Consider the following 22025-nt stretch of genomic DNA (forward strand, 5'->3'; position numbering starts at 1 on the left):
GGAGAGAGTCCAGTGGAGGGCTACAAAGATGAGGGGACTGGAGCATCTGTCCCACGAGGAAAGACTGAGGTAGCTGGGCTTGTTTAGGCTGAAGAGAAGGCTGAGAGGGGATCTTATAAATGCCTACAAATATCTTAAGGGTGGGTGTCAGGAGGACGGGGCCAGACACTCCTCAGTGGTGCCCGGTGACAGGACAAGGGGCAATGGGCACAAACTGAAGCATACGAAGTTCTAGCTGAACAGGAGGAAGAACTTCTTCCCTCTGAGGGTGACAGAGCACTGGAACAGGTTGCCCAGAGGGGCTGAAGAGTCTCCTTCTCTGGAGATGTACAAAACCTGCCTGGATGAGGTCCTGTGCAACCTGCTCTAGGTGACCCTGCTTTGGCAGTGGGATTGGACTAGATGATCCCCAGAGGTCCCCTCCAACCCCTACAATTCCGCGATTCTGTGCTGCTGTATTGTAGAATGGGAGTAACATGCAGCTTGTGGGCTAGTTATTTGCTGAAATACCTTCTCAGACCAGATGATTCTAAGGAAGAAAGAGAAGACAATTCTGAAAACAGCATAAGCAACAAATGCACTGTTGAATAAGTAACACATGCAGGAGGCAGGGGTAAATCTTAGTGGTAACATGGCAGAGCTACAGCAACCCATGCCACCTGCCCCAGGTTGCATAAAAGCCTCCCAGGGTGTTGCTGCCCCAGAGGACATTAGATTTTAGGTAGTCTGACCAGCCCCCATGGCCGCTTCATCATCAGCAGTCACAGAGGGGGGCTGTCTTTCCAGATATTTAGCTGTATGTATGCATACGCGGCAGCAGCAACAAGGAAGATGAGGCTCAGTTTATACCAGCCCATTCGGTCTGAAAGAGATTATTCTTCAGTTCGGCACATGAGGCACACTGGCTTCAGCCTCCTTTCCGTTTGGCACACAATCAAACCTTATTTAGAGGAAATCTAATTCTTCTACAAAAGGTGCATCTCAACAAATTGTGTCTTACCTCTCTTTCCTATCCACATTCAATGGGAGAGTGTGCTTCATGGCTTCCAAAGTCATTCCCATTTGAACATTACTTTCCATCTGTACTTGTTTCAACTCTTAAAACTGCACTCAGTATGAAAAAAAGCACAGCAAAGAAGCAAGGTTGTCTTACCTTATTATATTCACTTAATAATCATAAGCAATTTCTCAGAGAAGTCCTCCAGGCACAGTTTTAATGCTAAAGCAATTCTTGCTCCATTTTAACCATCCACTGATGCAGAGCTGATATCCCAGCTCATCAAAAAGTACAAGGTACTATTTCAAGAAATGCCATAATTTATCGGGTAGAGTTTAGTCACGCTCCACTCAGCAGCCTGGATGCACAGCCCCAACTGCCTGACACTTCCCGAATCCAACACTGAAGTCCCTCCGTTTGGGGCTCAGCTGCCCACAGTGCACAAAGTCACGCGGCAAAGCTTCCTGCTACACCGACCAACGTATCATCTGTACCCACAGCTTTTCAAGAGGCTTAGCTACATTTAAAAATGCACGAATCCCACTTGAGTGGCAACCCTTTCTTCACGTTAAGCATTTGCACCCATTTTACCAGCTATAAAGCTCACGGAAGATGGGAATGAACCCCCTCTCCTACCCATCAGTAGGTATCCTTCTAAGAAAACAGGGACCAGAAGAAAGTGGTAAACGCTTCCCAAGCCCTTATTAGGAAGGTGCATATTTGGGACCATATAACATATTGGCAGCCAAGCAATAATTCCATTAGGAGACTGAAGTGGTGGCTCTGCTAAACTGGGTGCTGCACTGCAAGACACAGCAAATCTAGAGTGCCTTCCTGATCCACACCAACTCTGCAAACAACACATTGCTCTACTTCAGGATTTTTGTTGCTTTCTTGAAGAAAACCTTATTTTTTAAATAAAGCCCACTAGAAGGAGATTAACTGCCCTTAAAAAATACTTAATAACCTCTTTGCTTGTTATCAAGTGGGCGATACATAAGCCAGATGAGCGCTGTAGATGATGATAATGCATTAAATAAACACTTCTGTTTAAAATCCATAAGCCTACTTACGACTAATTTGAGACATGCAAATATCTACAGCTTATTCAGTTCAAGAATCCTCTGCTCTCAAAATGTCCATTCAGCAGCCCTGCCAGATACTGTTTCACAATACTACAGGCTCACTTATTCATAAACAAATCATTAACATTCTTGACATAAATCCATAGCGTACAACAAATCCCAGCAATGATAGTGTTTTACTACATTTTCTGTGCCCATCATGAATGGGAGTTCTGTTTTCACCAAAAAAAAACACCCTCAACAAATCAAAGGCAAATTATTCTCTGTGAGAAAACTGCCAGGATGAAATGCCGATGCAACACAAACTAATTATCAAGTTCATACAGGAATAAACCTGGCTGTCCGTTAGTGAAATGGGCTGCCACAGCTTATGCAAGAAATTTTCTTACTAGAAGTCTAATAATTAAGAAACTCTGATGGTTAAATATGCCATTAAAGACTTCTAAAATTTCCTCTGCTACAAGGGAAATCTTTTACACATCCCCATTTCTCTACACACGGGCACAAGAGTCATCTGAAAAGACCCTCCTAAAGCCCTTCGGCACTCACCCACTGCCAGGGGTTTATTTACAGCCCTGGATCACAGGGTTTCAACCAAGCCCTGAAAGGATCAAGGCCCATTTTTTACACACATACATCACAGCTTAAATTAGAATAATTAGAATGAATGGAGTAGCTCAATGAATGCATCTGGACCGGGCTGCTTATTCTCTCAGAATATACTCTGCATAGATGGCAGCACAGAGCTACAGTTTAAACCAGGGTTTCCCCCAAGAACACGGTCCACAGGTAAACCTCTGCAGGTGCCCCAAAAAGGCTCCAGCCCACAGGCAGCATCCCCACACCAAGGGCCATAGGGGCACGGCGGGACAGGATTCCTGCCTGGGCCTGGTCCGAAGTGGAGGGGATGCTCTGCAGCACCTCCCAGGACAGACCACGCACCAGCGCGTGGCATCCAGCCACCGGCAGCAGCCAGCCGCCAGCAAAGCTTCGGAAATCACGGAGTTAAACCCTCTACCCTTTATTCACTAATGCCTTCCTCACCATATTTAAAGAATTAAATGCCTCCCTGAATGGCCATATTTATGTAATTAAAAAAAAAGAGAGTGGAAGATAGCAAAACTTTCTATTGATGCTCTTGGCAGATGAGAAATACGCTTGCCAGAGCTGGACTTCTTCCTGGATTGATAAACATAAAGCAGCCTGCCTTCTGTGCCGGCTGCCAGCTCAGCCCAGGGAATAAAAGATGTTTTCAATTCTGCAAAAGATACATGTGCATTGAAACACTGAATACTTCGCAAGGCCTTAGTCCTGCAAGGAATCAGACCCTCGCTTACCGTGCAGTGCACAGGCCCATGGGCACTGGTGGCTGCTCGCAGTAGGTGAAAATGAGCACATGGCTGAAGCTTTGCAGACACGAGACATCTGCTGTTGTAAATACGTGCACACTTTTACAGCAATTACACTACAGCGTTCACTAGGGGCACGTCCCCTCTTTTTATTATTTCGATTGGCACAGCTTGTCCATTTACAGCTTGCTTTAGTTCCAGTTTTGCGATGATTTCTCTGCAGTATACTCACATATGAATATATATAGCATGAATAGTTCATGGTCTTTAGGTCTGACCTACTGAGGAATGTTCTGCAACTCAGGAGGACAAGTTTACAGGATCTCTTTATGGGTTTCACTCTGTACCCGGTCTTCAAAAACATTTCAAACCTATTTTTGCCAAAGAACGCAGCTACTGAAGAACCACTGGGGTTGTCTAGCCTGGCTTTTGGGACCACAGAGGTCACCATCCGTAACAGTTGTTGCTTTCACCCCTGATCTCCCAAAGTTGTAACATATCTGTAAGTATGGAAACCATCACAGCTGAGAGTGCAAGGGATGAATAAATTCAGGAATCTTCTTGTTTGCCTCCAGCTTTTCTGAGCACCTCAGAATCACTGTTTTAAGTGTGTCTGCAACACTAACAGATAAAAGCCAACTTAAAAAAAACAACAACAATTTAAGGCAGAAAATCACACATAATCACATGTCTATAGAAAATGAGACACCACAGAAATCCCAGACTATGAGGGTCAGGCTAAAGCAATACATGGTTTGAAACAAGTTAAACAGCTCTTCCGGGAACCAGCATGGAAATCAAACAAGTTAAGCAGTCATTCACAGTACGATACAACAGCAAAACACCACTGAAACCTTCGTGTTCGGACGCCCAAGAAGACGCCCAGGAAGCACCTGGTTAGGAAACAGCAAAGCTGCACGATGTGTGAGCCGTGCCCCAGAGAGCGCAGGAGTGAAAACAGCTAAGTAAGCGTGGAAGAGTCTGAGGGAAAAGAGTACGCGCAATCTGGAATAATTTCACTCTGCTGCGTTATGGGTAGCTCAGGGCACGTGCAGGGCAGCTTGCTAAGCAGAAGCAATGCCAGCGAACTGCTGCCCACAAAGTGCCAAAAACTCTCGGCTGGCTGGTGGAGAACTGCAACCGGCAAAGCCAGAAGACATCAGCAAAAATCCTGAAGCAACAGGGAGGCTGAGCAGAAAACCCGAGGACATCTGCGTTTGCCACCTTTCCTTTCTCCTTTCCTGGAAACCCCAGCATTGCCAGCCCCAACTTTCCTTTGCTGATTGGTGACAGCATGAAAAACATCTTCCGAGCTCTGCAAGCCAACAGCCACGCGTTGCCTGGTACTGCTGAGGTGCTCGCTCACCTGGCTTAGAAGCTGGAGTAAACACTACACTTCTGTTTCTAAAGGCAAAAGCTGGTCATCAAAACCCACCTGCCACTGGCTGTGCTCTGAAACACGTCCCGTGGCCAACTCCAGCTCGCGTCTACACAGCTGTGTGCGGTGCACAGCCCAGGCACAGAGCTCCAGTAGGCACACTGACCTCGCCCCCTCAGCTCCTTCAACAAACTAACGCCATATTTTGTCCACTGATCTAGTTCTTTAAAAAGGAGAAAACCTAAGGCTCAACCCTCCGGCCCCTGAACCAGCACCAAAGTCAGCAGTATTTTAAGAGTGATTTCAAACAGGAGCAAAGCCAAGCCTGAATCCTCAGATTATCCTCTACAAAATCCCAGCACCGGCATTCGCAAAAGATCAAACGGGTTGGCTCAGACAAAGTGTTATTTCTGTACCTATGTTTATTAACATTAGGTAGATAAAACTGAGAAAAACTGAAGAAATGCTAGAAAAACACATAGTGATGTTAACCACAATGGCAAACTAAAAGTATGTACTGATCCTTTCCTTCAGCCAGGAAATATTTTCAAGCTGTTTCTTTTACAGCTAGTCACTGGGTAGGAAATGCTTTTTAGACAGAAAAATATTTTCTTTTCCAGAAGACTCCATAAAAATCCACACACAGAGCACAGTGTACATTTTGATGGGAATTAATTACTTGTTTACTGTAGTAGTGCAATACACAGCTAATCCCCACACATTGTCTAAACAACTTATTTCCTCCAGTAAGCGAAGAACGGTCAACAGAACCAAAACAGTTTGATTCTTAAAAAAGAAGAGGCAGAACACTGGCAACACATCTGCAGACTGTAAAAAGCTGAAGAAGGACATTAGAGGATACAGAAGGATGTCCTTTGTGCACCTTCCAGGTTTTTTTCTAAATGAAGGTATTTCAGAATAAAACATTACCAAATATAACGGAATTGAGATGTTCTAATACACGAAAATAATGTCCTAACCCTAGAGCTATTAATTCTTAAGAGCTGTGGGTTGTAGCTTATCATTATCATCTAGAAGTGAAGGATGGTTGTAAGAGTCAATTCCATTTCTCCCCTGTGACTAAATCATGTACTAGCTAAATCATTCATTAATGTCAAAGGCTGACATTTTTCAATTAAGAGAATGAGATTCAGGAAGCTCTGGCCATCTGAACCCTGTTTGTGCCAATTTAAAAAACAAAACAAAAGAACTACCACAAAAGGAAGCAGTCCAACAAACTGATTTTACTTAAACTGAGTACTAAGCACTAAAAATTTAGCATTAATCCTACCACATACCTGAAGCTACATACCCAGAATAAATATTTATACTAGTAACCACATAGTGTTAGGGGTTAACACGACATTAATTGAGACATACACATTAGAAACTGAAATCACCCTGCTCCCCGTTGTACTTCTTTGGCTCCTCAGGTGAGGACCCAGCCTTTGTCCACCCAGTACCTCGGCACACAGACACACAGCGTCCAAGGTCTGGCTGCTCTGGGACGACAGGAACAGGTAAAACAACCAAGAGAAGAAAACAGGACACACTCACTCGTAGGGCAGGGAAGTGGGCAGCCTCCCCACCACCCAAAGTGCCCTGCCAATCCTGCGCCAGGTCCAAAGGAGAAGGACGCGTCCCTCCAGCACAAAAAACTGCCCAGGAATGGAGATCAATTCCAGATCTCTGCAACTACCATCCTCCTGTAAGGGAGCATCCTGCCCATTAGACTCTTCACTGTTAACTTCCAGGGGAGTATCTATAATGTAAATGCTGGTAGCAATGACCTTCCCCCCCCCCCCCCCCCCCAGCTCTCCTACATCCACTGTTTAAAATAATTCTTTATATTGACACACTGGGTTAGGCAAAAAACAGACAAAAACACCCAAATAAACAAAACCAAAAAAACACAAACAAACAAAACAAAACTAACCAAAATCACACAGTGAAAGTCAAGACAAGCTACACAAGGTAAAACTTCAAAATCCCACCTTCAGTAAAATCAAGTCTGAGAAATAACACAGCACCGTACTAGTTGGTTCAGACATTGCTAAGAGCTGGCCAGACTCCACACGCTTTCTTATTGCTTTATTTTACTTACAATTAGTTTGCAAGAGATGATGATTAGCTAGAAAAACCACATTCTCTTTTGATCTCCAGGTGTACAAAGCAGAACAGCATTAAATATCTCCTAGAACGAAGCTTGGGTCTTTACACAGGGTGCAGGAAGCCCCCATGTGTGACAACCGGCCCCGGCAGTAAATCACCGCGCAGCGCTTCTGGCACCAACTCGGGCCACAGAGCCCACTAGCTCCCGGCCAGACCTACCAAGGCAGGCAAGCAGCCGGAGGCACCAAGTAACACGGAAGCCTCAGGCAGACGCCTGCCTCCAAACTCTCTCCCAAAGCCTTGTTTGAAGGCTGGACCCATACGAACCATGACACACACGAGAATTTTACAAAGCACAAGATTACAGCCCAATTCTTCACGAGCGTGTGCGCTGCCAGCCCAACTCCCTGCTCTGCTGGAGATCCGGACTTTAGCATCTCTGCACCCTGTCCGTACCTGTACACAGGAAGGATGAGAAGGGCCAAGGACTGGGGCAATGACTGCAGAGTATCACGAATCACTCGGGCAGAGCAAGGGGCATCATTCTGGCGCAGACCACATCACACCCTCTCTTCACCAGGGAAACTTTTGCCACACAGTGTCAAGGATCCAGCGCACAACATCACCTTGCAATTGCCAGCACTGACACTGCAGTCGCCTCCTTTCGGCTGGAAAAACTGATTACATTAAGGAGGCGATGATATGCCTGAAAGCCTTTCCTCCACACCCAGGAGGAATAAGAGATGGACAAGTTGTGCTCTGTCTGTTTGTTCCCATTGCAAAATAATCAGAGTCCCCTGGAGCAGTCCTGACATCCCTGCTCCTTCCCTGGCCAGCCCATCCCACTGGTCGGATAACGAGATGGCGTTGTGAGGGGAACTTTTACCTGCTCCTTTAGCCGGAGAGCCCTAATGAAAGGGCTTTAATAAAGCTATCTTCAGTAGAACTCTACTGCTGCATGTTGGCCTTCTAACTGGGATGCTACAAAGACTGCCACTTTTCTGGAAACTCTGTGACACAGCTGTAACCGCTCAGCGTCGATGGCTCTGCAGCACAGTTGCAGTGACTGACATTGTTATCTGACTCCTCAAACTCACAGCATCGCTTTACCTTCTGTACAGGAAGTTAAGCACGGCACTGTAAGGACTAGGTCATTCTTCAAGCAAACGTTTCAGTCTGATTTTATGCAGGTGTATACTGAGTTGTAAATCTCAGTAAGGAGAACAGATTTAAAAACCTCCCAGAAAGCTGTTTAATAAAAAGATCAATAAAAATATTACCAGATAGAGTTTGGGGTAATAAGGAAGAATATGACAGCACTGTCCTACTGTCCCACATATGGATTTGAGATCAAGAAAATGTTGGGAACAATGTATTTTTCCCAGGATGGTGCAGAAGACTGCTCTCTAACTTCAGCTCTGTAACAACGGCTGCTGCATAAGAAACACTTTTTTGTTCCTGAGAAACGCTGAAAGGAGAAAAAAAAAAAGCAGCAGAGTAGACATTTTAAACCCTCTGAAGAAGCAAATATATCAAGTTTTCACAAGAAAATACAAAAATAAGAAAAGACCTCAGAAATAGACTGGATTCACAACTGAGAAACACGGTGTTCAGCTGAAAATCGACAGCATCTGCTGCAGCCGGGCGGCCGGCTGCCCGCTGTGCCGGCAGGCAACGATGCTCGGGGCCTGCCGCCAACAGCAGCCATCACGGCCCCGCGCAGACCCTCCTGCAAGGGACCCCTGCTCCCTTTTCCCCTCGCACAGAGAAGGAACTGTGTGACTGCAAGGCTTATTAACACTTCCATAGATATTTTGTAAAGTGGTTTTCCCCCCGTCCTACCCCAAGGCAGGGGGGTGGCAAGCTCAGTGCAACACAGCAGCCCCTTAGTCAAACAGCATTAGGGCTTGGTCCAGAATGACTTCAGCAACACATGCTTTCCAAAAAGAGTAATACAGAAACCTTCAGTTCAGCTCTCTTGGGGATTAAATCTTGTCACATATATCTACTCCTCAAAAAAAAGAAAAGGAAGCAAAAATCAGATAAGATTTGTAGTCTTAAAAACACATGAAGTAAAAGAAACGCAGAGTAACTCCAGGGCATTAGCAATGGCACTCAGATTTATACCATTATCAAGTTCTAAATTTGGACCAAAAAAAGACCCGCATATAGACAGGGGCAAAATTTATCCCCAAGGGAACAAAATGACATCCTTTAGACATTAATGGTTTCTGATATGATCTAGCTTGATTCAACATTAGTGATGTAAATGCCAAACCACATTCACTCCGTTTATCTTGGAAAGCTCCACATCCACACAAGAACACCCTCAGCCCATAGCAGCGAAATGAAAGGTCAGGCTGTTACTTCCAGACCTGGTGCAGTAAACTTCAGAACAAACAAGGCACAGGCTTTTCCCCGGTCATTGCTGCCCACTGCATGGGGATGTTTTTCTAATTCCACGTAAGCAGCACAAATAACTTCTGATTTTGAGAAATAAAAATCCTAATCTGAAAAGACAATATACATGGCCTCTGAAAATTATTTAAAATATATATGTATGTTTCCTCTAACCAACCAGAAGTCAGCTGTTTCAGCGCAAGTTTTCTGCAGACGGGGCTCCCCCACACCTCTCTGGTCCCGGCTGCCACCCTGCTCCTCCCACCCCCTGAAGCTTGACATTCTTACAAAGTGTTGTACATTAGTCCAAAGCTTCCTTAGCCTGTCTTTCTGTCCCCAGATACCTCTACCCCCGCAGCCCTGGCTGCCCCACACAGCTGGACCCCTGCTCCGACCTGCTAGAGCCATGTCCCAGGCTCAGAAAACCAAGAGGAGCTTGTCCAACTGTGGGAGCCAAATGCCTAGGCTGTGGCTCTGGGATAGCCCTTCCCAGGTGGGATCCTGCCGTAACCCATTTCAGCTCTCACTTGCAGCTCACAGTCTCTTCAAATGTGACTCTCCTTAGGGTAGATGAGCCCGAATGCTTCTGCGGCCTGAAACTTGTCAGCATTTTAAATGTGAGCAGGATGTGGGAGAGTGGCTTCAGGAAAGGAACAATTAAGTAGTGACTAACTAAAACTTCAGTGAGTATTTTTCACTGTTCTGAAGTGCCAGGGCTTTTCATAACCCCTGATGACAAAAGGCAGTCATCTCGTTCATCCAGAGACAGGTCGCAGGCTCGCTGTGACACACAGAAAGGCTGCCCTTCGCTTCTGCAGACCCTGCAGCAAGCCCGGTGTTTCCAATGGGGCTGTCTCCTACACCAGGCAGCCCCAGTCCACACCGGACACCTCCAAGGGAATGATCTGGACTCCATCCATGATAACTGTTCAGGGAAACAAACTCCCAAGTGGGTAACTCCTCGGAAGCGTGCGTCCCGTTACTGTAAGCTGCAGGATTGCGAAGGGGAGGCACAAAGTGTCACATGCAACTCAAAGCTCCAAGAAAGGGAAAGAACTGAATATTGCAACACTGATCTGCCGGAAAAGGCAACAGCAGGACCTACTGTGGCTCCTGTAACCTTTCAAGATGCGCAACTCTTCCTTCTGTAGCAACTCTGTATTTTAGAGGTACAAGGATTAAGACATTGCCCTTTGAAACATGTTGCACATCGTAGCACCAAGCTCCAGGTTCTTCAGTGAAGAAAAAAGAGCCTCTAAATGTCAGATCAAAACAGAACAGTCACTTGCAGACAAATGCTTCCTAACATTCCTTATAAACCACTGGAAAGTTACATTGCCAAAAGTTAAGGGATTCAAAGGCATGGAGATAAGACGCACCCGTAAATCCGAGTGATTTCACACACATTTATCAAAGTGAACTATCCAGTCTCTTAGAAAGCAACATCCCTTCTGCAGACCTCGGCGCTGATGCTTCACTAACAAGAACATGACCAAGAATGCTTCGCTTCCCCCATCACCCCAAGCACGAACCCCAGGAGACTGCACAGCCCGGAGGCAGCCAGGGCTACAAGCCCACCGCTCCCGGGGCAGCCCAGCCGTGACGGTCCTCGGCCGGATGACCACTGGGATTCAAGTGTCTCAGGAATCACTGCTGGATTTGCTCTTCGCTGCCTACCAGCAAAAATAACCACCCAGCACTCTTCAACAGCACTGCTCATCCCTCCAGCAGTTCATTCTAGCAGGAGGCACCAAAGCTGTCCCTACAACCAGGATTTTCTCAAAACAGGCGGTACCAAGCTCAATAGGCCCTTTCAGCCAAACTATTGAGAGGACCGGCATAAAATTTCCAAAATATCCTTCCTACTTACTCTAATCCAAACAACAGAGCACAGCTGTGAAAACTGAAGCCTGGGCAGATCCGCACTGTACAGGCTCCTTCTTAAAACCACTGGGACAAGAGTCAAGCTTCTACATTTTCTGATTCAAGTTTATAGCCAGGCACAGAAAACCCCTGTGGACTAGTCAAAAAAGAAAGAAAGAAAAAAAACCATACAAACTACAAAGCAAAAAAAATCATCCCACATTAAAAGTGATTTAATATCACTCAGCAGTGTTGGAACTAGCAGCACAGAAAGCAATATGGACACTATGGGAAAAGCAATCCTGCCACAGAAATATCTCACTTCATCCTCTGCACATACATACAAACACTTCTAGGTTTGGGTTCATCTCTGTCTTAAAATAGCTCCATACGTGAAACCTGTTAAATTGCTTGTTTCTGTACCTGGAAGCAATGCTTCCTCGGTCCCCTCACAAAAATCCCATGAAAAACATCACTCAGCCCATCAGACAATTTGAAATCCCCAGCTATAAAGCAACACACAGCCAAAATCCTCTCTCCATTCTTTGTACTGACTTAGTCCTGCTAATCTGATGCTTAAGCTGACAATTTTCTGAAAGATGAAAGAAATTCACTGCCGTCTTCTGCTGACACACTGTGCAGCGACCCGGGGCAGAGGGACACGCTATGCCCCGACACCCAGGCAGCTCAGGGAGCTGCAGCTTGGTGTTTGCCAAAATTCCAGAAAGTACTTCTCTGGTCAAAAACGGGGGAAAAAAAAATCCAGATGGAAAAGCTAAAAAGGGGCAAACAGTTCTGTTAAACAAATAGTCTCAAACCAGGGAAAAAAAGATTAAAACCCTGGTTTTGAAGTCAGATGTATTTTTTTCTAACAATTTTGCTGCTTGTCTTTATGCTCTCCAGCTCCAGGCTGGAGCCAGAACCAGTACACCATGACACAACTCTTCTTGTGACGTCCCTGTCCCCAGCAGAAGGAAATACTAGAGAAATGAGGACAAGATTTCTTAATGTAACTCTAGAAACCAAGTTCGGCATATTAATTTGGACAAGACAGATAATAACAGAATTTTTGTTTGCCTGTTTTTTCAACCAGGATGACTGGAAGGAAGGGTAATTCCTCTCCTCCCCAAGAAATGACACCATTTTCAGGTCAGTATCATCATCATCGGCTCTGTAAGCACAGATTAATCCTGACAGCAGAAAAGCTCATCCCCAGCTACAAGAAAGCCACAGAGCAGCTGAGATTCACCCCAAAGAGCCCCCTCCGCAGCCATTCGGAGAGGAAACGCTGCGCCCGCCCGTCCCTTCTGTCTCTCAACACCCAGGCTCAGGGAGGGAATGGAGGGCTAGCAATATGCAGGCTCAGATGATGTGTTTGATGTTGCCACCACCCCCATGGAGGTTCCACGTCCATTATCCTTAGCAGACCCCAAACCCTTCTGCCCTGGCTTCCAGTCAGCAGCCACTGTCAACAAGAAGCTCCATAGCATGGAGAAATGTTTGTTTTTCATGAGACTATACAAAGTCTCTGGATCTCCTGTAACAGCCCAACGGGCAGGATTGCTGCTCTGCTCCAAAATCCAGTCAGGCTCAAGGTTGGTACTGACCCCAGTGGAGCTCAGGCCAGATCCCACTGCAAGATCTCCAGGGCAGCTACTCCACCGGTGGGACCAGACTCTGAACATCACTTCTCCAGGCACTGAATGAGTGGGCAAGTTTTCAGCAGAGCTCAGTCCACAAGGTAAAATGCTCTCTGGAAAAGCCTGGCCCTAAACAGACACTCTGAATACATGGAAACTTCCTCCAGGGTCATGCTGAAAGCTTCACATCAAACGTATGGAATAACCATCTCTCAAACCCAGAGGGAGCCTGGCGCGGGAAGAAAGAGGCGGCCACAAATCTGAGCTTCAGGACATTTAATTAACTTTCTATCTGCTCTCAGTGTTCTTGGCAGTTCTCATCAAATGTAACTGGAGAAAAATGTTTTCACATGAGGAGATGTCTGAAAAATACCTGGCATGACAGAGACCCAAGACCACGAAGGGGTATGGCACCAGAGCGCTGACTGCACCAGTGCAACGGCACAGAGTTCCCAAACTGAGCAGCACTGCACTCACAGCACAGCTCTGTCAGTAAAACTTCATATTAGCAACTCAGATCAGAAATGTAGCTGTTAACATCGCCTGGAAGCAGAACTATCCAGTAAACTGTGAGCGGGGAGTGAAACAGCCCCAAAAAGGCCCCCGACCTCCTTCAGAGCTCCCACCCCCTCCCTTGAAGCACTCAGCATGATAGAGCAGGGGAAGCCTGCGAGGGAACAGAGGCAAACAGCTGGATTGGCAACATTTTTATACTTCCAAATCAACATTGGAATTATTGCCACTGACAATCATTTTGGCAGAAAAGTGGTTACTATTTAAATGCTCCCAATGAAAACACATATGGAGGTCCTTCAAAAAAAGCCAGTACTTCAGAAGCCATCACTGAACTGCTGAGGTAAGGGTCAGTGCAACGAGATCAACTTCACCGTGCTGAGGCTGTGTATAATTTTGTTGAAGTGCCATCATTAAAAGAATATCAAATACCAGAAACACACAACTTCCTTTTTTTCGTAAGATTCTGGACATCAAAGATTTATATTTGCCACTCTGTATTTTCAGTATTTCAGCAGGAAAAACGAATCATGAAAAGCCATATGAGATCCTCTCAGGACACATTTACAATCACCCACGTTTAAAATCTTTGCTCAAAGAGTTCTGATGCACTTACTCAGAAACAGCCCAGAAGACTAATACAACTGTCACCTGTAACTTTTCCAGCTATTATTTGAAGTGCAAGTAAGTTCAATTATCACACATGAAAGCACTGTGGAGGAGGGAAAAAAAAAAAAGGCAAGTATTAAACATTGTTTAAAGGGACTTTTCAGTTACACATTTACGTGTCTCTGGGCCAGACTCTCATCTTGCTTACAGAGAGCCAAATCGCAAACAAAGTCACCACGGTACCGATCTACGGGAGAGGATGGTAGCACCAAGCCCCGGCAGCGCAGCACACCTCCCATCGCCCCGCGGAAGGTCTCTGCTGCGAACACCACCGCTCTTGGATGGAAACGGTAACACTCTGGACATGCCACAGCTGACCGTCCCACTGGCTGCCACCAGTGACAAAGCGAAAATAAGAAACAGGCAGTTAAAATTCTGAACTACTTAGACTGAATGCTTTAGTTTGTCTTCCTTCAAGGAAATTACTGCTTTATTTTTTTCTTTATTTTTCTTGGTCATCAAACAGGCTGTCAGCTTCCTAAACACAAGCTAGTAGTACGCTATAAACGAACCCTTAAGACCCTATCCCAGGGGGCTTTCCACAAGGCAGTCACTGATTTTGATTTTCTTTTGGTCATAGAATGCTTCCCAAAATTAGCATTTTTCCAGAGCCATTCATTTTCTACAAAGAATAAATAACGTAGAAAAAAGGGACTGCCCAAGCTAAGTGGTGCCAGATGAGCCTGCTGGAATCACAGAGCTTTGTTTTAAAGATCCCTGACTGCTGTAAAGTCAGAGCAGCAAACTAGTGCAAAAACTCTGATGCCTTGAAAGCTATCCTGAAGCTATACAGCGCCAAAACACTGGGCTGTAAGACTTCCCGGACGTTCGCATCCACATGACTCAATCTTAAATTTCAAATACTTCTCGCTTTTTCCTTCTGACACAGTCTTTAATAAAACCAGAGCTCAGTAGCAGCATCAGCCCTGCTACACGTCTTGCAGCAGTTTCTGCCTAGACAGCTGTTTGTACGCTTTACACTTACAACCTGCTTGTGTTTGGTTTAAAGAAGAGTTTTTCCATATGCTTTTAAAAACTGGAAAACCATTGTTTCAACTGACTGTACACTGCATTAATAGCTGTACGCATCTGAACACCAGGTGTACAACAGAAAGACGTGAAGTTCATTCTGAAAGCACCGACAGCACCTAGAACCACCTTACACCTGAACAGATGCAAACAGACCTTGTCACCAAACCACTGTGCCCTGAGTGCCTCCACGCCGTCACACACAGGTAACGTTGCTGCCCAGAGCTGACTTCTCTTCAGTGACAAGTTTCAATGTTTCTGATGTGGGAAAGGTGGTTGATGTGTATACACTGGGTGGGAGCCGATGCGTGTAGTAAGCATGCACTTAGCAACATAGTCTGTCACCCCCAAAACCAAAGTATCAGTAGATCCAAGACACACAGTTACAGGGCACAGCAGCGAATCCCAGCAAAACTCGCGGTGTGTTTGTGAAGCCTCGGAGGGCAGTGCTCGCAGGTAGGCCTGAAAGCCAGCAGCAACACCCCCAGTACTGCTCCTGCCGCTTTTTTCACCTCCATCAATGCCTGCACTGTGTTTTTACGGCTATATCTTAATGATGCAGAGGTAAATTACACCAACAACTCAAAGAATACAGCAACCTTACACAAACGTATTTCCCATGGACTTCAGAGGGGCCGCACAAGTTATGTGATGGCAAAATTAAGCCTCCAGGTTCAGGGAGTCAAACCTGCCTGAGCAAAGAAGGACCTGAAGCTTCCTGCCCAGCAACACCTACTTCACTTCATCCCATCTGGCAGCTCTCCCCCACAGCATTTCACAGCACATTAGAAAAGATGTAGAACTGTATTTTGTGAAAGAAAGAAATTCTAGCAATATGAGAATACATCCGCTATCAAATCCTTGCCCACAAATGGCCCCAAACTGTGGGTTTCGGCAAGAAAATCGAATTTCCAGATGAGTAGACAAAGAATCTCTGAAGTCCTACCATGAACACTTGGCCGTTTGCACGTCTTTATGAAGCCACTTCACCGAACGCTGGCCAGCCCCGAGGCCGGGGGCACCGGCCAGGCTGGGAGGCAGCAGGCAGCAAGGGGGTCTCTCCTGCTGTCCTCTGGTGACAGCGGAAGCCAAGCAATCGCTCAGCAAGAGGCAACCGTGTGCTCAAGAAAAGCATCTGGAACAGCAGCGTCTTCCCACCCGGACCCATGGGCAGGGACAGGACATGGGATGGGAGCAGGCTCCACGACACAGCACCCGCATCTACTCCCCACCACCCGACCACTTCTTGTGCGAGCCCGCGGCCGTACCGCCTGCAGAAGAAAAGTGAGAGCTCCTCCAGAACCAGGGCCTGTGGGCACAGCTCAGCGATGCCTGGTGCTACAGCACGAGGCCAGGCAGCGCCAGCACCGCTGCGTCTCCCGTCCCAGGGGAGAATGTTTTCGGACGTGGCAATCCCCGTTACCCATGCACATTAAGGGAAGCAGGAAAACTTATAAAGAGGGCTTATAAACAGCGTGACCTCGGAAACTATGCACCCACTGGGATTTATTATCTACAAACAATGTCTGGCATCAAGCTTCCAGGAAAATTTAAGTTTCAAAGCAAACAGCAGCCATCTCTCCGACAGGCACATGAAATTGCATGAAGACCTTGTTTTCAAAAACCACTTCAGAGTCCTCACGGGAACATCGCCGAGGCCAGCGGCTCCAAAATCCCAGCTGTACCGCCAAGGGCTCCTGACCCTCATGTCCTGAACCAAGCACAAAGGGTACATTTGGAAATAATTTTAAAGAAAGATTTCAGAAGATTTTCAGGATCATTTCAACCAGTGATGCTACCACAAACATCAAGCCAAAAATCAGAGTGCTGCTTATAACCATTGATAAGCTCTGCCACAAACACGCCAACCAGAACCATACCCAGAAGGTTCAGCGAGCCCTGGGCTGGAGCCCTGGGCTTCCCAGCAGGGAGAACAACCCTTAAATACCTGACGCACCCCCTGGTCGCTGCTCCAGCTGAGGAGACAGGGAGGCACTTGCATGTTGGGTACGTTCATCCACATTTTACTGAACACAAACCAGGAATATTGCCACAGGAATTAGAGGGGGAAAAGTCTTCTAAAAAGACACAGTCCCAGACCACGTCTTTTACATTAAGCACGAAAAATGCTAATGCCTGCATCACCTGCAAAATCACAGTCTTCTTGGGTACTGCACCAGATGACCCGATGGTACATTCCTGCAACGCCCCGGCTGCGCCGTTTCCCATGTAACTGAATGTCCCACTAATTTGGGGAAAATACATGGAACTGTGACGTCACCATAGGTGAAAGAATCACAAAAGGGGAAAGGAAAGGAACAGCAGAAGAAAAAGCAGGCTTCACTGTATTATATGGTCAAGAAAAAAACAGAAACCTGGATATTTACATTTTTCTAGCTTATTCCTCTAATCCGTTGAATTCAAATCAACATGTCTTCCAGAAACAGCGAGGCTTCTTCATTAAGCAGCAGAACAACAGGAAAAGCTTCCATCAGAGAGAAGTGGAGAACAGAGCAACAAAAAAAAAAAAAAAAAAAAAAAGAACTAAACCTAAACCAAAAATCAAGTGCTCATGGCTTATTCCAGCAAAGCCAGAAACCAGTGCCCCTGAGCGAAGGGTGCATTTCAGCAGCAAGTGGCCACGACAGCAGTGGGGGGATGCCCAGCTCATGCCCCAGCTCACAGCATTTTTGCAACCCAGCTGCTGATGACACTTGGTCCCTGTTGCGTCTGATGAGCTCGGCTGCTGACCTCACTACTGGAGTTGTACCCGTCCAGCCAATGCCAAAAATTTCAGCACAAACTGTGAAACTCCACAGCACCGAGCACATTTGGAACAAAAGCAGCTTTTACACAAACGGCCACAGACGAGGAACACGCAGCCTTGCTATACACTGCCTGGGACTGGGAAAGGAGACCCGCAAGCCTCAGATGACCGTGTCAGAACATGGCAGAAGTCTTCATGCCACAATGCCCGCTCCCATTGCAGTCAAACATACGCAGCTCCCCGTAGCAGAGGGCAGGACTGACCCACACCAACAGGCAGTCACTTCCACAGTCAGTTCATACTTTCCCTTACTGAACCAGGCCAAAACAAATATTCTGAAAGATGAAAATATTTTCATTGCTGTTTTACTTAGGACAGAGCTGCACTTTGCCATGGCTGGATATTAATGCAAGACACATCTGGGTCAAAATTACGCGACATACAAGTCACATATGAAAACATTAAGAAAGCTGTGCCAGCTCCACACTTTCTGCATCCATACATCAGCTCGAAGGAGAACCTGTAGAAGATGGGGCTGGACTTGCCATTACACATCCCCCAAATATCCTGCAGTAGTGACTTGGCATAACCCGTAAATCACAGAACACATGAACAGAGACCAGAAGACGTCATCTGCTCTACCCAGTGACTAAATACTCCCCTGCTACAACCACAATGCTCTGCCCAGCACTCTCCCAACACAAGCTTGTCAGCCAGGGACAAGCAGAGGGCCCCCCTTCAACATCCCACCCCGATGACACCAAGCTTTGTTTCACAGCAGCTGGGTGCCAGGAGAGAGGGAGCTTGGGACAAAGAGAGCAACGTGGGACTCCTGAAGCTGAATTAAGAGGTTGAGTGGAAAAAAAAAGAAGGGAAAAAAACACATGTATTTATTGCCTTGCACAAGCTCTCCTTGGGGGGGGCGGGCAGCTCTGCCAGCAGCTCTGGCCAGGCTGGTGATGCACAACACGTAGTTCTTGGGGACATAAGGGGAGATCAGGCCACTTGAAGTGACCAGGTTTCAAAGTTCTTTTGCAGAAAAAAGAACTTTCAGAGGGGCTGGGGATATCAGACAGTCTATTGCTCATGCAACTCTGGCTCGTGTACACATGGATTAGAATCCAGCTCCCAATCGCAGGATCACATCCTAGTTACTCCCAGCATCCTTCCACTCATTGTATTCATTTTGTCCACTCTTCACTATGTTGTTATTTAAACTCTTGTACAAGCACAGAATTATTATGGGCTTCTCGTGGCGTTTCCAAGGCTTTCCCCTTCTCCCCATTTTAGGAGCTGGTACAAGTTCAAAGCATCATTTAATTAAGCAATTTTGGATCCCTATGGCTTGTTTTTTTTCAGAGCACCTACAGGTCTTCATACACTTCCCCAGAAACTCCTGTTGGCAAGCAGCACAATTACGGGCGCTTCGCATTTTGGGAGGCTCAGGGTGGCTGCAGCCCCCAGCCAGAGGTGACCAACAGCAGGCGGCCACCGCTGAGAACGCTGGTGCCTGAGGCTCTGCTCCAGCGACAGCGAGGGGCAGGGGCTCTCCTTGCCACAGGCCTGGGCTGCGCTGCAGCAGGTGAGTGAGGGGCCCAGCGAGCCTCCCCCCTGCAGGCAGCCCCGGCTGCCCACAGCACAGGGCCGCTCCCACCCGCTCCCTCAGGCAAGACCCTCGCAGGTGCATGGGGTACACCAGGCAGCCGAGTAAGGTTACACTCACACCTTATTCCGCAAAGCACAAGCACTCGGCTCTTCCCAGCCTTGCGCGCTGTCGTAGGCAGCGTCACGTATTTGTGGCATTACCATCTCGTTGTTTTCAACACCTCCTAACTCCACCCAGGGGGCACGTAGCCAGTCCGCGCGATCCCGGTCGGCACACCACTACCGACCTCAGCTCCCCTGTTCTCTTTCCCTCCCCTCCTCCTTTGCCCCCAGCCGTCGGGTGCAGCCTCCCCCCAGCAGCGTCCCCCGAGGGGACACCCTGCTCCAGAGCACGGGCGATACGGGTGCTCCCGGGGATACAGGTGCTCCCGCCGCCGCCACCGGCCCCAGATCGTGAACCGCTCATCAGAGGGGAGCCTGCTGCTTGTGTTCATTCAGCACAGAGAGGTTTCGGGCTAAGGCGGGGAAACAAATAAATCATAACGCGCTCACGTAGTTTTTACTCTGGAATCCACAAGCTATGGATGTAGCACGTTACTCCTACCCACTAAAAACCAAGTTTCTCGTTGTAGAGAGAAGTGCGTCTTTTTCAGAACAGGAATTATTCCCGTTACTGGACGGTGCAGATTAAAGCTCATGGAGCTGCTCGGCGTGGCTTTGCCACCAGCTCAGATCAAACCGCTGGATCCTCTGCTCGGTGACGCCAAAGCAAATCCTCAGTCTGAACTGCAAAAGCAGTAACAGCCGTTTCTTGCCGTCACCGAAGAGCACCGACTCTCACTTCAGACGCCCAGTTCTCTCCCACTACTCCCTTGCTCCGGAGAACTCCACGAAGTCGACACAATGGAACCACAAAGTGAGTTTTATTCCATCCCGCTCTCCGCCCGGCTCGGATTCGCCCCCGCACATGAAACACGCGTGAAAGCACACACCGCAACAGCCAGAGCCCCGGCCCGGCCAAGCCCGGCCCGCGGCAGGGGTGCGGGTTCCCACCGGCCGCCCGGACCGCCGCATTCCGGGCTGGCACACGGCTCCCGCCGGACTTCGCATCCCACACCGTCCCGCACGGCGGGACTCCCCCTCCCCCGAGGGGTGCGCGGGGAGAAGCCCCCAAACGGCGCTGCCCCTGCCGAAAGCCCACCGAGCCGCCCCCCCTCCCGCACGCCCACCCTCCGCGCAGGCGGGGGGAGAAGTTGCAACCAACTCCCGGCACCGGGCGGGGGGGGATGCTCCGCCAGCCCCGCTCCCGCCGCCCCCCCCCCCCCTACCTGCAGCCGCTCCGTGGCCGGCTGCCACATGGTGCCGCGGCGGCGGGAGGCGCTGCCGAGCGGGCGCCGAGCGCGGCTCTCTGCGGGCGCGCTCCCCTCCGCGCCCCGCCCCGCCCCGCCGCTCCGCCCACCCCCCGCCCACGCGCGCCCGCCGCGCGGGGGGGGCGGGCCACGCGCGCGGAGCCCCTCAGCCGCGCGGGGAGCGCGGCCTCCACCTGCAGCCGCTCCGCGGGGACGCGCGGGAAGAGGCGCGGTTGGGGGGCGGAGCGGCCCCTCCGGGGGAGTCGCTGCCTGGGCCCGGCCCTGCCCGCCCGGGGTGGCTGCGGGGCCCTGCCCACGCCAGCGCCCAGGCCACGCACAGCTGCTCCGCCGCGGCGCGGCCCAGCCGCGCTCTGCGGTCTTCCTGCCCCCGCCCCGTGCGGTGCCTGAGCCGCGGGAGGGGCAGGGGCTCGGCCGCTCCCGCCCGCTGAGCCTTGCGGGGCAGGGAGCGGCGGGTCAAGGCACAGCGCTGGCGGTCGACGCACTGGTTTCCAAGCGCCGAGGTCCAAACCCCGTCTCCTCGCCCCTGGTCCCGGCCGTACCGGCAGCGCGCACCCACCCCACCCCCCGACCCGCCGGGGTGCGCAGCGCCCGTCACAGCCCCAGCCCACACGGGCGTATGAGGAACGCTGTTGGCAAGGTTATTAAAATAACATAAAATAATGTGTGATGTTCACGTCACCCTCACCGTTACGTGACGTGATATTTCCATCTCCTTGGCAGATCCGCTTGGCAGCACCCGCCGGGCAGGGGGGGATGCTGCTGCTGGGCCCCGGCGAGCTGTCAGCTAACGGCGCCTTACGCCGGCACGGGACATCCCTCTGCGCAGCGAAAGGCAAAAAACCAGACCTGAGCCTTGTTTTCAGTATTCACGAGATTAAGGACAAACCTCCAGCAGTACCTAAATGACTTTGGGTTTAAAGACATGGCGGAGGCGCGCACTGGTCCCCACGCGTGATGGCGGGAGCAGAGCCAGGAGCGCGGTGCAGCCACCGACCCTGAGCAAAGCGTTGGGGCGGCGGGGCGAGGGCTCTCCCACGGCTCTGCCTCACCAGGACGCGCTCTCCCCACTGCCTGTGCAGGGACGTGTGGCCATTGCTCTTCCCTGCAGAGATCAGAAATGCCACAGAGAAGCGAAAGCCTCCGCAGGCTCCTGAACTGCACCAAAGAACATTTTTCCAGGCACAAAAGCCCTCCCTCCCCCGGCCCCCCCCACTGACCTGGGGCTGCCTGGGCAGCGCCTCACGCTTG

The 22025-nt window shown here is 49.0% G+C and overlaps 1 protein-coding gene across 2 annotated transcripts in view; it reads right to left on the reverse strand.

Annotated features, from left to right (window-relative positions):
* The window catches only part of PID1 (phosphotyrosine interaction domain containing 1), a 91221-nt gene extending 70262 nt beyond the window's left edge, over window positions 1-20959 (reverse strand). Inside the window, exon 1 of one of the 2 annotated variants that reach the window (XM_075417330.1) lies at window positions 20951-20959. Coding sequence is in view for 1 of the 2 variants with exons in the window: in XM_075417329.1 (XP_075273444.1) it covers window positions 20736-20765 (30 nt within the window). In the remaining variant the exon portion in view is untranslated. Of the gene's footprint in view, window positions 1-20735; window positions 20832-20950 lie in introns of those variants that run through there. The other variant, XM_075417329.1, reaches the window with a different exon arrangement.
* Window positions 20960-22025: the final 1066 nt, after the last annotated feature.

Source organism: Opisthocomus hoazin, chromosome 4, assembly GCF_030867145.1.
Source record: "Opisthocomus hoazin isolate bOpiHoa1 chromosome 4, bOpiHoa1.hap1, whole genome shotgun sequence".
In the NCBI taxonomy this organism is placed as follows: Eukaryota; Metazoa; Chordata; class Aves; order Opisthocomiformes; family Opisthocomidae; genus Opisthocomus; species Opisthocomus hoazin.